This window comes from Pagrus major, chromosome 4 (genome assembly GCF_040436345.1).
Source record: "Pagrus major chromosome 4, Pma_NU_1.0".
Classification (NCBI taxonomy): Eukaryota; Metazoa; Chordata; class Actinopteri; order Spariformes; family Sparidae; genus Pagrus; species Pagrus major.
Window position 1 is genome coordinate 23,376,773 of NC_133218.1, and position 15,147 is coordinate 23,391,919.

The 15,147-nt window shown below is 39.4% G+C and overlaps 1 protein-coding gene across 2 annotated transcripts in view; it reads right to left on the reverse strand.

Moving 5' to 3' along the window:
• The window catches only part of sbf2 (SET binding factor 2), a 101,689-nt gene that overhangs the window by 73,722 nt on the left and 12,820 nt on the right, over window positions 1-15,147 (reverse strand). For both annotated transcript variants that reach the window (XM_073465124.1, XM_073465123.1), the window contains exon 2: window positions 14,246-14,331. In XM_073465124.1, coding sequence (XP_073321225.1) covers window positions 14,246-14,331 — 86 coding nt within the window. The remainder of the gene's footprint in view (window positions 1-14,245; window positions 14,332-15,147) is intronic.

The window sequence follows — 15,147 nt, forward strand, 5'->3', positions numbered from 1 at the left end:
GGGTCCCAAACATTGATTTGACTTATTATGTTTCCGTCTTGTCAAAAGTAGGTTAACAAACACCATATCTTCCGAGCATAAATGGGTTGAATCAGAGTTCAGGAACCAATCTGCTGTGAAATATAGTCAACAGTACAAAAATACCCTTTCCGAATCCAAGGACAAGCCATGGATTTTCCCGGCACTGTTTGATAGCAGGCTCTAGTGGTAAAACTGATATGAAAAACACTTGAATAGAATGAAAAACAATCATAATCCAATAAATTCTTCCATTGCTGTGGTGAAATCTGTCAAAACTGAAGGGAGTAGACCGGTAAAATGAACAAAGTAAACCTTACGACATTATAGTTTGAGGAGGACCTCTTCAGTCATGTATCAGCATGCCTGCTTATACAAGTGGGTTAGTTTTTTTTTAACAAGATTAAAGGTATGTCAAACACCTAAAATGACTTGCACAATTCATGTCAGGTGTCTTATATTGAACAGAAATTTGGCTGGACAATACAGTTTGCTTTGCAATGTTAACCATTACGAATTGAACTCAAGTACTGGTTGATAAGTGACAATGATACTGGGCACAGCACATGTTATGTTACACATGGATAAGCAGGCTTCGTAAGCTATTGTACACTTGGTACAAAATAAAGAATTCACATCAGTGGCCAGCGAGGTGTAAAACAGTTACAGGCAGTGTGTGATTTATCTCCACTTCCACATGTGCAAAATCATAACAGACACCAACAGACCATAAAAAACCTTTTCTGATTCTGCCTTTTGGCAGTCATGGTGAAAAACATTAACATGACTGTCCTAGTTGGGTTCTATCTGATCGTCTCCTCAGCACTTTAGATGACGCGGAAGTGAAGGATCACGACTATTAGTGTAGGTAGTTTTACTGAGTATTTACCACAGCTGGCTTCACATAAATGTCTGTGAAACAAACGGTTAGGCTTTATCAGAAAGTGATGGTGTCGGGAAGGATAACTGACTTACCACTGGAATAACTGACTTACACTATGACAGAAGTGACTCTCACTAATATACAGACCTTTTCTCAGTCATTTATGTCGAGAATACAGCAGGCAGATGGAGGTGCTACAGAATCAAGGGGTAGACTGACTATTTTTAGTCCTTGACCTAAGCGCAAACTATAGATTTAACCTGCCGTCAATGATCTCTGTTCTCGTGCCTCTCCTAATAGCTAGTCTCTGGCAAGTAGCTGAGTTGTGTCTGATTTAACTTTGCCCTTTCGCTCTACCAAGAACCATGATGTCTCCCTGGGACCTGCTACAGGGTCACATCTGGCCTCCAAACATCGACCGCCTGCAGCTGGGCATTTGGCTTTCCAGCACTTTACCTACATCTGCTCGACTGTGACCAGGCTGTGGATCTATACTTATGTATCGAGCATAGCACAAGAAGAGGCACCTAAACTTGTGTTCTGGCTGAACACAGTGTCCCAGGTCAGATCTGTGGGGGAATAGCGGAGTGCATTCAGTGTCTGTTTGATAGTACCAGTGGCATCGCCGAAGCTGGACATTTTAAAATCGCACACAGTGGCCTTAAGCTCAGCTATTAAGTGGAAAAATTGGGTAAGGGAAACAAAAATCTGGAAAAACAGGGGTTGACATTCTTCCCTCCACCAGAAGTTTAGTAAATGCAATATTGTTGGGTCAGATTTTTTTTGTGCATGTACTATATGTATGTATTTTTGGGAATTCAATCACCATATCATGTTTTTCGATTTGTTGGTTGGTTTGTCAACAGAAATACAAGAAAAACACTGAACTGATTTCCAGGAAACTTGGATGGGTCTCAGCCCAGAACAGATCCCATTAACTTTTGATGTGGATCGGGATAAAGGGACAATTTCAGGAACTATTTCTCACTTTTATCACTATTGCGAGATAGCGTCTTTTTCAACATTTTTGTTAATTTCATAGGGAAATCTGGCCTATTCAGGTGGCTGGTCTCAATGAGTGAGTGCAAAAGGGGGCTGTTGGGCCTTAGGAGTATTTTTGGGAATTTGTCCATTATTATCAGCAACACATTGCTACAACCTTTGTTTTTACCTACCAGCTGACAATAGGTAAACATGGTTGTTTTTTTTATTTCATCTGTAAAAAGTAAACAAGATACATCAAAACACATGCCTGAGCACATGGAGTGATGAATGAAAGAGCAGGGTAAACAGCTTTGTCCTGAGGTTGTAGATCAGTACAATGGCTGTCCTGCGTCAGACTTCTGAGCCCCGGCCTTTACAGCACAGTAAGATAATGGCTGATAATGACCTGGCTGTGGAACAGGTGCTTCCTCCACTGCCTTGTGGGGGCCTTGGTGAAGCTCCAGTATTCACTATAAGCCTTAATCTCACTTCTGCCCACATAAGCTCAGTTCAAACCACAACAAGTTTTGTTCCTCTCTTATGAAGTTACACAAAGTGAATCTGTGCAGTACGTGTCAGTCAGATGAGAATCTATGAACACTAAGTTGTATCATAGAAGATGTTTGCCAACAAAGGCATTTGTCACATAAAGCCTCAGAAACAAGTTTCTTAAATAGTAAGTAAATGGGGAAAACACTTAACACATAAAATGAAATGAAGCTACAAATGCATAGCTTTTGTAGTGTTATGGATGGAGTGAGGGCAGACTCTAGGAGAATACCTGAGGGTATGACTAAAAACCCAGAAACCAGCCTGTGTAGACCATGCTGTTCCTTTAACCCAAAGACACTAACAGGGTTTGACAAGCGAGCAACACTGCCATCCCCACACTCGTAGTAGTATGGGTAAAAAAGTCAATGAATAACCACAATGTAATGTATTACTGCACCATGTTATTACGCTGTCTGACTATTTTTCAGGACTTTCAAACATCCAGCCCAGTCAACACCAGTGCTTCTTTCCAGGTAAAACTCAGCGAGTTCTGTAACCATGCTTTATGTCCACAATGCAACACAATGGGGAACTATTACAATAAAAGTTGTTGGCAAGTCCTACTGTAGAAGCTCAACACTGAGGAGAACACCAGCAACTGGACATCTGAGAGTACTGAAAGATCTCTCATGGCAAGAGCAAAGGTTCAGGTTTCGAGGTAAATGTCTTCGACAGAGATTTAATATATGAAAGCAATGAGCACGTTGAAGTATGCAGGTGTAAGAATCCAAGTTATGTGCCCTGCCACTGGCCCTGGTGTCAGCAGCAGTCCGTATTTTTACTGGCAACAGTGGCATTCAGTAGCCAGTTAGAGGGGTGTCTGGAACCAGCCAGCTCTTTAGATGGGAGGGAGGAAATTTAGAGGGTGTCACAAAACTTCCTGTGGTCTTGGACCTGTTCACCTGTCTACTGGCACCAGTTCACAACTACATTTTTGTGCCAAGCTCCTGGCTGGCGATAAGTGACAGAGTTGGTCACTTATTATTGTTCCTTTTTGTGTTAATTTGTAAAGCTGAGACTTGGGTCTATCAGGAAATAACATTTCTGTTAAGTGTATAACACAGAATAAAAAGGGAAGAAACACTTCATTACTATACCAACTACATTTATAAACAATAACCGACAGCTTCTACTGTATCTCATCTCGAAGTTTGAATATTTGCACTCTCCAGTGTACTGTGGCTTCATTTCATCCTGTGTATTCCCATTTCCTGATGAACTCATAGTGCTTTTCACCATGGAAAGTCCTGCTTGCTTGATAGCTCCAGCTTTGTTTCCTGATGTGTTTAGCTTCACTGGCACACGAAGCATTGATTACTCATGTGTGGATCTTCCTGACAAACACATGATTCCATCCCCACCCCCACCCCCCGGCTGGAACGGCATCCTGCTATCTGGAATGCACTGTTTAGTTTTTCGCTCATAGTTTCACAAACATCATAAGACCGACGTGCAGCGCGACATGTCAAATTATGGTCACTTGAGTCAATCCATCAAGTCACACAATTAGGCTGCAGTCTTTCATCTGTTTGTGGTTTGGCACAGAGCCTAAAACTGACTAACCAAGGCTGCTGGTTATGAACAATGCAGTTAAGCTTTGTCATGATTCACTTGTCCAACCTGCTGAGAGAACAAGGCCAGATGAATGACTCAATGCTGCAATAAGGGAGGTTCTTTACTCAAGTTAACTAAACCTGAACTGAAGCCCAGATGCTCAGGTCACACTGGAGTCAGTTCAAGAAGTATTCATCAACCTTCATCAACATGCTTCAAGAAGTACTCTTTCTCTGAGACAATAGGTTTAAAAAAAAGGTTCTTATTGAAAATTCTATTATAAATTCACTGTTCGTACGCCAGGCCAGCCGTCAAATCAACTAAACAAATGACACCAGCCGGTTACAACTTTTCAGGATAATTCGAGCATCCTTCAGGGAAGTGCGAGCCACGTTCCTCATTACAGCAGGGAATTGGGGGAAAAGGGAGGAGTTGAAGAAGTCAAAGTTCTACACAAGAGATATGAGACAAATGTTTACAGTCTGGTCAAGTCAGGTCAAATTCCTTCATCGGAGGAAGTTGAGCCCCGGAGGAAATTTTTAAAATGTCATGTCTACACATTTTTGTCAGAGGAAAACAAGTGAGGGTGTAATAGGCATTACGTAAACAGTACCTGTGTCTGTTGTGATGCAGGAAGCCTTTGCAAGTACAGTATATTCAATTTTATGTACTGCAGGCAAACAATGCCTACTACAAACTGAGAAATGTGGAATAACAGAACACAGTGTACAATAATTTTACTCTAAATAATCCTGACTTCTCTCTGTTAACAGCTAGCCTTGGATTAGCCTACTGGAAGAGTATATGTGACTTACTTCTGACTGATGAATGTGAACTCAAAGCCTGACTCATTTAATGGTGCCCCTCCCCGGGTGCCGAAAAACACCTAGTACACTTTCATAACTTGATTAAACTTGTGAACCTGATTAACACATGATAAGTCAAAGGGTTGCAGCCCTTCTTCCAGAGTCAAAAGGTATTCGAACTTGAAAAGAGACATCAAATCCAGTCTTAGCAGCCTAGTCTTTCTACTGATAGCAGTTTCTCCAATGTCAAAATCCATGAAGTATAGTTTTTTGTGGGGTGCCCCAGTAGCTCAGTTGGTAAAGCGTGCGACCGACGTACAGAGGCTCTGTCCTTGCCTGCAGCAGCCCAGGGTTCAAGTCTGACCCATGGCCATTTGCTGCATGTCATCCCCCCTCTCTCTCATCCCATTTCCTGTCATCGCTCAAGCTATCCTGTCGATAAAGCCATGAAAAGGCAAAAAAAGAAGAAGAAAGTAGTTCTTTTAAAAAAAAGTTGTTGTTTTTTTTTGCTTTGCCGTATCAATACTTTTCTTTAATGTATTTTCCATTGCAAGTACAACTTTTTTCACAAAAACTAAAATACCCAATGATGACACCTCTGAATAGCGTAACTTATCCTGAAAAATGTGAGACATCTGAAGAAGATTCATATCATGATTAAAATGATAGATTGTAGAGAAGCATAGTGCCTGTGTTGTCACTCTCATTTAGGAGGACTGTTTTGAAGACTGGTTACTGGTTTACCACTGAACACCATCTTGGCAGTTCAGGGCAATTCAAATCTGGGCAAAGAGCGGAGAAGTCTCAGTGGAGCTGTGGAGGGATGAGAAAGAACCACCCAGTCTTAGTGTGGTTCTCTTGGGTATCTGGCAAACTCACTCAAAACATGTGAAGGGATTGAAGAATCTGGTGACCAGAGTGGAGTTGCATTTTAAGGGACAGTGTCTAAATTAGCAATGGGACAAAAAAACAAATGACCGGCGTGGTATGCGGTCAGAGCAACAAGACTGCTTGCCTAACTGATTGAGTGGAACAGAAAACCCACACCACAAACTGTGTGTTGGACTGGACCAGTACAGGATTACTATTGTTCAGTGCTGCAGCATCTCGCCCACAGCTGCAACATGGGAGACGAGCGATAGAGCAGTCTGAACATCAGGCTAAACCTCCCACTGTTGTTAATGTCAAACACCTAAGGCTAAATGCTACAAGCCTTCAAAGGTGAGGACAGGTCACTTTGAAACTTTGAAAACAAACTAAGAAGTACGTCAAGGAGGGACGACGTGAGACAAATGGACAGTCAAAGTCAAATGTTTCAGCTCAGAGTTTGGAGTTCAAAGAAGTCAATCTCAAAGTGCTGACGAAGGCTTTTCTCAAAAATGTTTGACCGAAAAAAAACACATTAATTCATACGAGCATTCATTAATTGATTAACTCGAGACATTTTAACTAAAACTATAAATCAATTAATTATTCGGATTATTAAAAGTAAAAAATAAAATAAAAAATGCTCATGCCCATGAAATGTTCCCAGAGCCCAAGAAGAGCTTTTGAAGTTTCAGTTTTGGCCCTCCGAGGGAAAAAGTTTGGGCACCGCAGATTTAAATCGTTATGATTGTCAAAACTGATTGGCTAAATGTTTCAGTTAAAGCAAATTCCCAGAAAACCTTTACTTTGACCTTCATGCTGAAATGCACAGCCCTGAACTTGGCTTAAAGCGGTTTCTGACATTAGAATAGTTTCCCCATTTTTAACTCCCAGTATGGACAGAGGTCCTGTATGCCGTGCCTTAGATAGTAGTCATTACCACATTAGCAGAGCTGACCAAGGCTGATTGAGCTGCAGCAACTCAAATCAAATTTTCCAAAAAGTAATGATTCAAAAGCTACGTTATCAGAGGAGACATTTTCTTTTCCTGCTGGGAAACATGACTACAGTGGAGACAGCAGGGGTGATTCTGCTGACAGATAGTTGTCTGCAGGCTACATGTAATGGACTGACCCTCATGTTCAACACTGAACTTTGTGATGCTTTGGAATGTGTTTGACCTCTCGGGCATTGTTGTCAAGACATCTCTCTTCACCCAACACACACACACACACACTATATACAGACCTGAAGGCCAAGCTAAGCATAAACATAAACAGCTATCCATTTCCATTCAGTGTATGTTGTCATGTTCAGTGGATGGTAATTTCCATTTCAGTTTAAGGATTACGTGCTGTTTCAGAAACCTCACAGCCCTCATTTTTCACAATCAAACTAATATTGTGTGGTCAAATTATGTGAACAATGAGGCTATCTTTAAAGGGCTATGCTTTTGACATTATGTAACTGTTAAAATCTAACTTCACTATAGGCCTGCACGATATGAGGAAAATCTGCGATGTGCGATAACACTGTTCAATATTGCGATGACGATATAACTTGCGATAAATAAACAAATATTGAAGTTTGCATATTATTAACTATACAGTTAATAAAAGTGTTTCCGCATTAATAGGTACACTGCTAACATAGACCCCAAACATTGAATAGCCAATGTCCACTGAATAGTGAAGAATTAAATAAATAAATTATTTCGAACATGCTTTTATTGAACAAACTGCACATGAATACCCAACCAATTAAGCAGAACTTTAATTTAAATAAGACATTATAACTATATGAAATTAAAGTTTAATTTCCCCTGCTCCCTTTAAACTATTTTCTTGTAAACTCAACCAAAACATCTCTTACCATGCAGAGTTGAAATAAATAAAACATCCAGGGGGAAACAACTTAAATAATTAGATAAATATAAATTAAACATGGCACTTTAAATTAACTGTAATGTCTCTCATCACAATCATCAAGGCCCCTTGACTCTGCCTAACAAGGTGCAGAGATCTGTAGTATGAGGGACAAAACTGAAATAGAGTAGGGCCAGCCCACTAAATCAAGAGAAAATAAAATCAGGAAAAAATATCTACCCGTTAGGGCAAGTTACAACCTTAGTTATTCCCTTAACACAAGTTCTTGGCCAAGAAAACCAGCATGTTAACTTTGTTAGGTTGTTACCACATTCCCAGATGTGCTGATGTGCTCACACAGTACCTGTCATTGTAACACGTTGTAACAGTCAGTTATTTAATGTAGTGGCACTAGGTGGCGCCTCCTTTTGTTTAGTGGGTAATGTAACCTGTACGATGAAGAAGAGCAGGTGTACTTCCGCTCCTCCTCGGAAACCCCCACATGTTGCCTGCCGTCTCTTGAGTAACCAGAGCAACCGCACTAAAGTGGACCATCACCTTCCCCTTCACCAGCCCACGTTACACCGTCTTCTCTCCTGAATCCAAAATAAGTTCATATAGCAGAAGTGCTGTTTCTTTTCACCACAAGGCCTTCGTCGACCATTTTCATAGCTTTTTTCTCCTCCCTCACCCATCATAACCTGGCAATCACCACCAAACTGATGCCGATTAATTTTGTCAGGGTAGCTAATGGCTAGCTGGGGCTTCATCTGATTGGCCCTTGTAAACAGGGCTCCGTCTGATAGGCTAAATGTTAGCATGCTCATGGCGCATGTAAACAAAATGATTTTTCTTATTCATCGCGTGTCAGGCAGTCTTTTGCGATGTGTTTATCGCACATGTTCATATCGCGATGACGATGAAAATTCGATTTATCGGGCAGCCCTACTTCACTATAAACAATAAGAGACTTATCTGATAGACCCAAGGCAAAAAAATGTTTTGCTAAATATAATGCAATGGAGAACAAAACTTAACAAAAAGTAAAAAAAAAAAATAATTGCATTAATACTGTAGTCTTTGGTTGACTGACTTTACAGTAACATCTGTGCATTTTATGGGGTTTAACAAAGTTTTTGAGGGGATAAAGCCAGCTTGAACACGATCGGGCCAATCTGTTTTAAAATACTAACCTAATTAGTTTTATGTACCTCACTTGTTACATCCAAACAGCATTTAACAAAAACCTTCCTGACATAAATTGAAGGCATATTGCTTCCACTGTGTTAAAATACAAGGCATGAAGGTTTGATTTAGGTGAACGTAGTGGTAAAAATTTATAGCTCAGTTTGCTGGCAAGCATTGTGACCTTCAAAAGCAGGTTTGGATAAGGCCTCTGTTACTCCAAACACTCACCAACAGTTGGATTAGCTAGGCTTAATGTTCATCTGGTTGTCTTACAATGTAGACTTTATACCTGTAATTAATACAGCCCATTAAACACAAAAGAAAACAGTGCCTGCTAGAGGTTGAATTGTCTGAGAGAAACAAGTACACATGAGGGAGAAAGACATAACTAACACATCACACAAATCTACATTTGATGCCAATATGTCACCCACCAGCAGCGGATGTTATGAACATTCGCATACTCCAAGCTTTAAACAAAGGGTGCTTATAATTAAACAAGCAAGCTCACAAGCAATTAAACAGTGAACACCAAAGTAATTCCAGGCATTCTTTTAACATTTGTGAGGCACATTTTCATTTCTTTGCTCTAACAAAATATAGTCACCATCCCAATTTAAAACGTGATTGTTTTTCTAAATTAATCTGAGCATGACAAGCGTGACAGCCACCTCACTCATTGGTGAGCCATTTGCAGTTTGGCTGCAAAGCTAGTGACTCGAGCTTTAAAACTTGCACTGTAAGGTAATGCGGGCAGCTGAGGCAGATGCTACTGACCTTGAAATTAAAAATAAAACTCTACTTATAACAGCAGCAAATGACATTGCCATATTCCTTCTGTATATAATTGGCTAGCATTAGCATGATGGCACACATGAACATGGACAAGTTACAGTCAGTGTGTGTGATAGAAGAGGCACTAGGCGAAGGCTCTTTGCACTTACTGTGCATCGTTTGATCTCAGTTCATGTCAAATTCTGTGAAACTGACATCACAATGCACTGAATAAATTATTCCTTCACTTTGCCTTTTTAGGTATTTAGTCTTCTTCAGTTAGACAGATAACGTGACGTATCATTAGATGATTGTCTTGCAATGTATCGCTTATCACATGGCTGTATCGTGATACTATCATTATCTTGGACAACGTATTGTCAACCGTATCATTTTGTGAGTTACTCTGTGATTCTCACCCAGGTATCTGCATAAATATTGTCCGTGATGTGCCGATATCAAAACTTTTTCTTTTTACAGAGTATAATGCAGAAAAAAGATGCTTGGGGGAATGTTAAATTGTTAAATGGTTAAATTCACGGTGAAGGTCACTGTTTCTGTGCACTGATGTCATCTTTGGACAGTAATGTTTATTATTAATCTGTAAAATATCCTGCATCCAATACATATGAATCTTTGTAATTATTGTTTCAGAACCACATTTGAAGGATGATTGGAAAAAAAATTCTGTGTGTATATATTACAAAAGAATATCAATATAGGCTCATATCAGAATATGTTCAGTCGGTAAGAAGAAAATATTATTCCTGTTTTGTTTGTAATGACTAATACATTTTGAGGAATTCTTTCAGAAAAATGGTGGTGTTTACACGTTAAAAACATTGTATGTGGCCGTACTACTACCTCCAGAACGTCTGTCCGTTTACAGTACACCTAGAGGACTTGATACAGGGGGGCGAGGTGATGGAAATGTACTAGGTGAGCATCGTGCTGACCTCCATCCCCAGAACTGTCTCATCTATAACAGATGAGCGGTTAAGCTGGTTCCTATCATCATCACTTGCCTGAAAAGATTAGAAACACATTTCTCCTAGCACAAGTTGTAAACGCTTTTTCTTGGTGCATTCCTCATCTGTGGTTATTTAGTTTGCTGGGGGCCTGTTGTGACCGCAAAATGCTTTTCGTGCTCAGCTTCATCCACTGCTCTCTACAGATGTGTTTCTTAGTGTTTGTAAATGAGTCATTTTCTTTTTCATGGAGTAGAGAAAATCTGCAAATAATAATGGTTTACATACCAGCCCAAAACACAGCCAAAATGCAAATTGCTTAGTGGGTCTGTTAAAAACTATGGTGTATCTTCATTAAAGCTTCAAAGTTGGAATTTCAGTCATTTGGCTCTTGACCAAAGTTTGTCACACTACATAGTAGGAAACAATCCCCTCTTTCCTGTCCCTGCTGACTCCTCTGAATGCTTTTTCAAAGAGAAAACTGAAGATGTCAACATATGAATCTTATTCAGTACGTTATCCAATATTCTTTACTATATTTGTACATATACTCGTCTCTAAGAAGAACATAATCTGTCTCAGTTTCAGCAAATATGTGGTGTATTTGCCAAAAAGGACTAAAAAAAAAAAGGTCTAGCATTGAATGCATCCTCTTGTTTCAGCTCCAGCTTACTGCCTTCAATGAGAAACATCATGCCTTATGCTTTCTTTGCACACCGGGGACTGCAGTACGTCTCAATTTCAGTCCAGGCTGACACATAATGAAGAAGCATTGGGGGATCACTTCAGCGAGATGGAATACAAAAAATTCACACACACCCACATAGGCACTAAAAAAATGGTATGCAGGTCCTCAATGACATCTGGAAACAGTAAGCTAATAGATTTAGCTAAACTTGTGGCTCTGTTTCTATATTTAAACTCTTTTATAGCATGACAGGGTACTTGAGGGATGATGATGAGAGAATAGACTTACTCTAGTTCATCCCTCAGAGTCACTGGGAGGTTAAAGACCAATGCTAGGGTTTCAGCCTCATATCAACCAAAAATTCAACTTCCAAAATTCTACTTGACCCTTTGTCTGGACAGGACATACCATCATTTTAAATCTTTTTATAGTTTCACCAGTCGTTTGTTGAGCACTATGCTTCGCTGTATGACGCACCACTTCTCGTTTTTAAGCAATAACTCACAGCAAGACACCCGAGATGGCCACCAACAGACTCCATGAGTTACACAGGAAGACGCCTGCATGCCATTTAAACCGCCCACTCACAATATGTCTATTTGTGCTGGAATAACAGCCTCACTTGCCCTCAATTGCCTTATAAATACCATTTGATAAACAAGAGTCATGGTATGATAGCATCTCTTTGACCAGGTCTGCACAGAGCCAAAGATTTCAGCTGCAGCCATGATAACTCTTGGCTATCATTTACATTCACATCGTTTTTGTCATATCAGGCAAACAAAACAATTCACTATTCATCCGGAATGACTTATTTCAAACCCAAGTTCCCAATCTTAAACTTATAAATCTGCAAATACTACCAGATTATATTTGCCTTTCTTCTAAAAGATCCTGTCACAGTGAAAAAAGCATGACCTCATCCAAGATGCTGAAGAAAGCCTCATGTTTAGATTGGCTCTCTCCATTTATCTTGGCTTACTTATCTGACCCATATTATGCAACTTGTTGGTCTCTACACCACTTACTGCAAAGATTCAATTGGCTCAAGTTGTGATCTGTGATCCCATCTGACCTCCACCAAACACAAAACATATTTTCAACTTACAACATGCGACATTTCTTTGGGCACAGCGTTCCCAATCACTGACATCACTGGATCCTTTGAACCTACCATTTAAACATGCCTAACAAAAAGGTGCATAGCTGCTCCCTTCAGTTTTTATTAAATGCACAGAAAGGTAGATATTAACCTAAATAACTAAAGAAAAGAAAAAAGTAGTGGCCACATTCAAACACATGCATATCATAAATGTGCGCAATTGATCAGGCATAATTTTAACAATGATACCAAAATATAAAGTATTTATTTTAATAGTTTTTTACACCTGTGACTATTTATGGTGGCACAGTTAATTAGTAGCAATTTAAAAACTGGACAAGGAAATCTTTCATCTACCCACCCAATGCAGCTGAGTTGCAACAACCAGACCCAGATTGGCTTGCTGACAATGCTTAAACTCATCTTGAGCTTTGAATAGAAAAGAAATACTATCAAGCAACCTTGAACTTGTATGTGCAATTCATAGTCTTGTATCGAAGAGAACAGAAAGTGCTGCGTAGTCCTTTGAAAGGATGAAGTACTGTGTTGTGTTCTTGATTCATTTTGCTGTTTTCTCTCCTTGTTCAACTGCCAAAATCATTCTGCTTAGTCATTAAAAACTTATCTGCATTGGCCAATATAAATGAACAAAAAACAGATATACCCCAGGCACTGATGTCCTGTGCAGTATGATACTGTTGACTGCTAATGTTGCCCTAGAGATTGACAGTTTTTCCCAGTCCTGATAAGCAAATATTTGTCCATCCATTGCATTGTCCATTTAAGGAAAACAGACCCCCTGTCGCAGACCCGTTCAAGGGCCAGAGAGGGAACAGACTAAGAGCAGCAACTAGTCATATTCCTGAAGAGGACTGACAGCAATGGGAACCAGATAACAGGCTGGACATGATGAAAAAAAAGGATTCTGAGGAAAGAGGTTTCCCAATTAGTGAATGTGGAAAGGGTTTTTGAGTAAACAATCATTATGAATTTATCTGAAACAGGAAATGCCAACATCTGCTGCACAAGCTCCAAAGGGCAAATGTGTTTTTTTTAAACATGAAAGTCTCTTGGGGTATTATCTGTCATTTTGTGACACTGAAAATGCTTTCATTTTTATGGGACAAAAACGTCTTACTTTACAGGGAAGAAAATCATTTTTAACCATCAAATCCGGAAGATGGAAGGACGAGGACAATCACTAACAAGAAAAACACTGTACAACTTGTGCCATCACACATTAACTATGCCAGAGATGCTCTCCTGTCATGAACTATGCAATTGTTGGTATGTACAGGCCTCAGTGTGCAAAGGCCTCAGTCACCATAATGATGCAACCATTCAGACACCCTTCTATCAATTATACTCAGAGTTTCATAACTGATTTTTACTGGTCATCAAATCATGCAAACTAAAAGAAGAAGAAAGCAACACTTTACAAGCTGCTTCAATAAATATTTGCATTGTATTGTATGTGTATGCTGAAGCACAACAGATTTTTGACATTATTTGACAATAGTCTCCACGCATTACATTTGTCTCTGTCCAAACACTATTTAAAAAAAACTGAGGACAGTTGCAAATATGTGATTTATTAAAATCTTCTTGGTGGTTACTCAATCATTGATGGATCATTATTTTTTAACAACAATTATTTAATAACAGGAAGTAGTTATATTTGTATTGGATGAAAAAAAAAGCTGCAATACTGTAAGGTAAAGACAGAGTTTGGTGCTCTGAGACAGTCTGAATCCTACTAAAGCATATCCAACATGTTCCAACCATATTTTCATTAAAAAGCATTTTAAGATAAGATTATATTTTATTGATCCCCCAAAGGATGTATTTGGGTTAATGTTTCATGTTAGTCGCTCCCAGCAGACACACTGTTTTTTAGTTTCGGTGCACATTTGTGTTCCTGTGTTTCACTCTGGTGAGTGTGCCAGGTAATACAGCTCTGTTCCATTTGAGTTTATAGGAGGCTGTTATCACTCACCATCTCCACCCCTTGAGGAAAAGCCGTTCCATCCCAATCCTTCTTGGGGAATCTTTGAATGATCTTTCCACATCCCTCCCCTGAACCTGCGGATAAAAAGGCATGAAAATCAGTACAGAGGAATGAGAGAAATATCACCAATCTTAAGTGAGCCAATGGTCGTACACCATGTATGACTGGCTGACATGGTTGAAAAAAATTTCACAATTTCAATATTAAAATAACACATTGGTCAATTTAAACTGTTAAACTAAGTCAATGGTGTTGATTATACTCGAGTTTTGTTTTTCTGTCAGATTAATTCCGATTTGCAGTCAAAGACGTGGCAAAAGAAAGCACGTTATGGTCAAATTTATTAGGTTTGACTCAACATGTCAACATCACAGAAGCAAACAAAGAGAGGAATCAACAGAAAAAAATAAAGATTAATAAAATGTTAGTAGAGTGTATAAAAAATGTCAGAATGAACTCCATGCAGCAAAAATAGAGGTCCTGAGCAACAGCATAACTGTGTATCTCATCCTTTTTCTTTAAACACCCACAAAGCAAACAGGGTGCATGTAGAAACAGCCTGGGTTTTCACCACAGCCTACCTACAGGTTTCCTAATTGCTCCTCCCTTTAAAAAGGTCATCTTTATACTTCCAAGAAGCTGCTTCACTTGGCCTGAGTCTATTTTCAAAAAAGGTACTAGGAAGCAGGAAAGTTCTGAGAAAGCAATAAATTCATATTTAGTTGTAAATAGGAACTGTGAAATAGTTAAAACAGGAAAAAAAAAACCTAAATATGTTGACAGAGCAAAATAAAATTGAAAGTGACACTGGAACTTGAAATAAACTGAACTGAAGCTGAGTGCATCTATTAATGAAGAAGAAGTTACAGTCATCTGAGCTGCTTACTGGA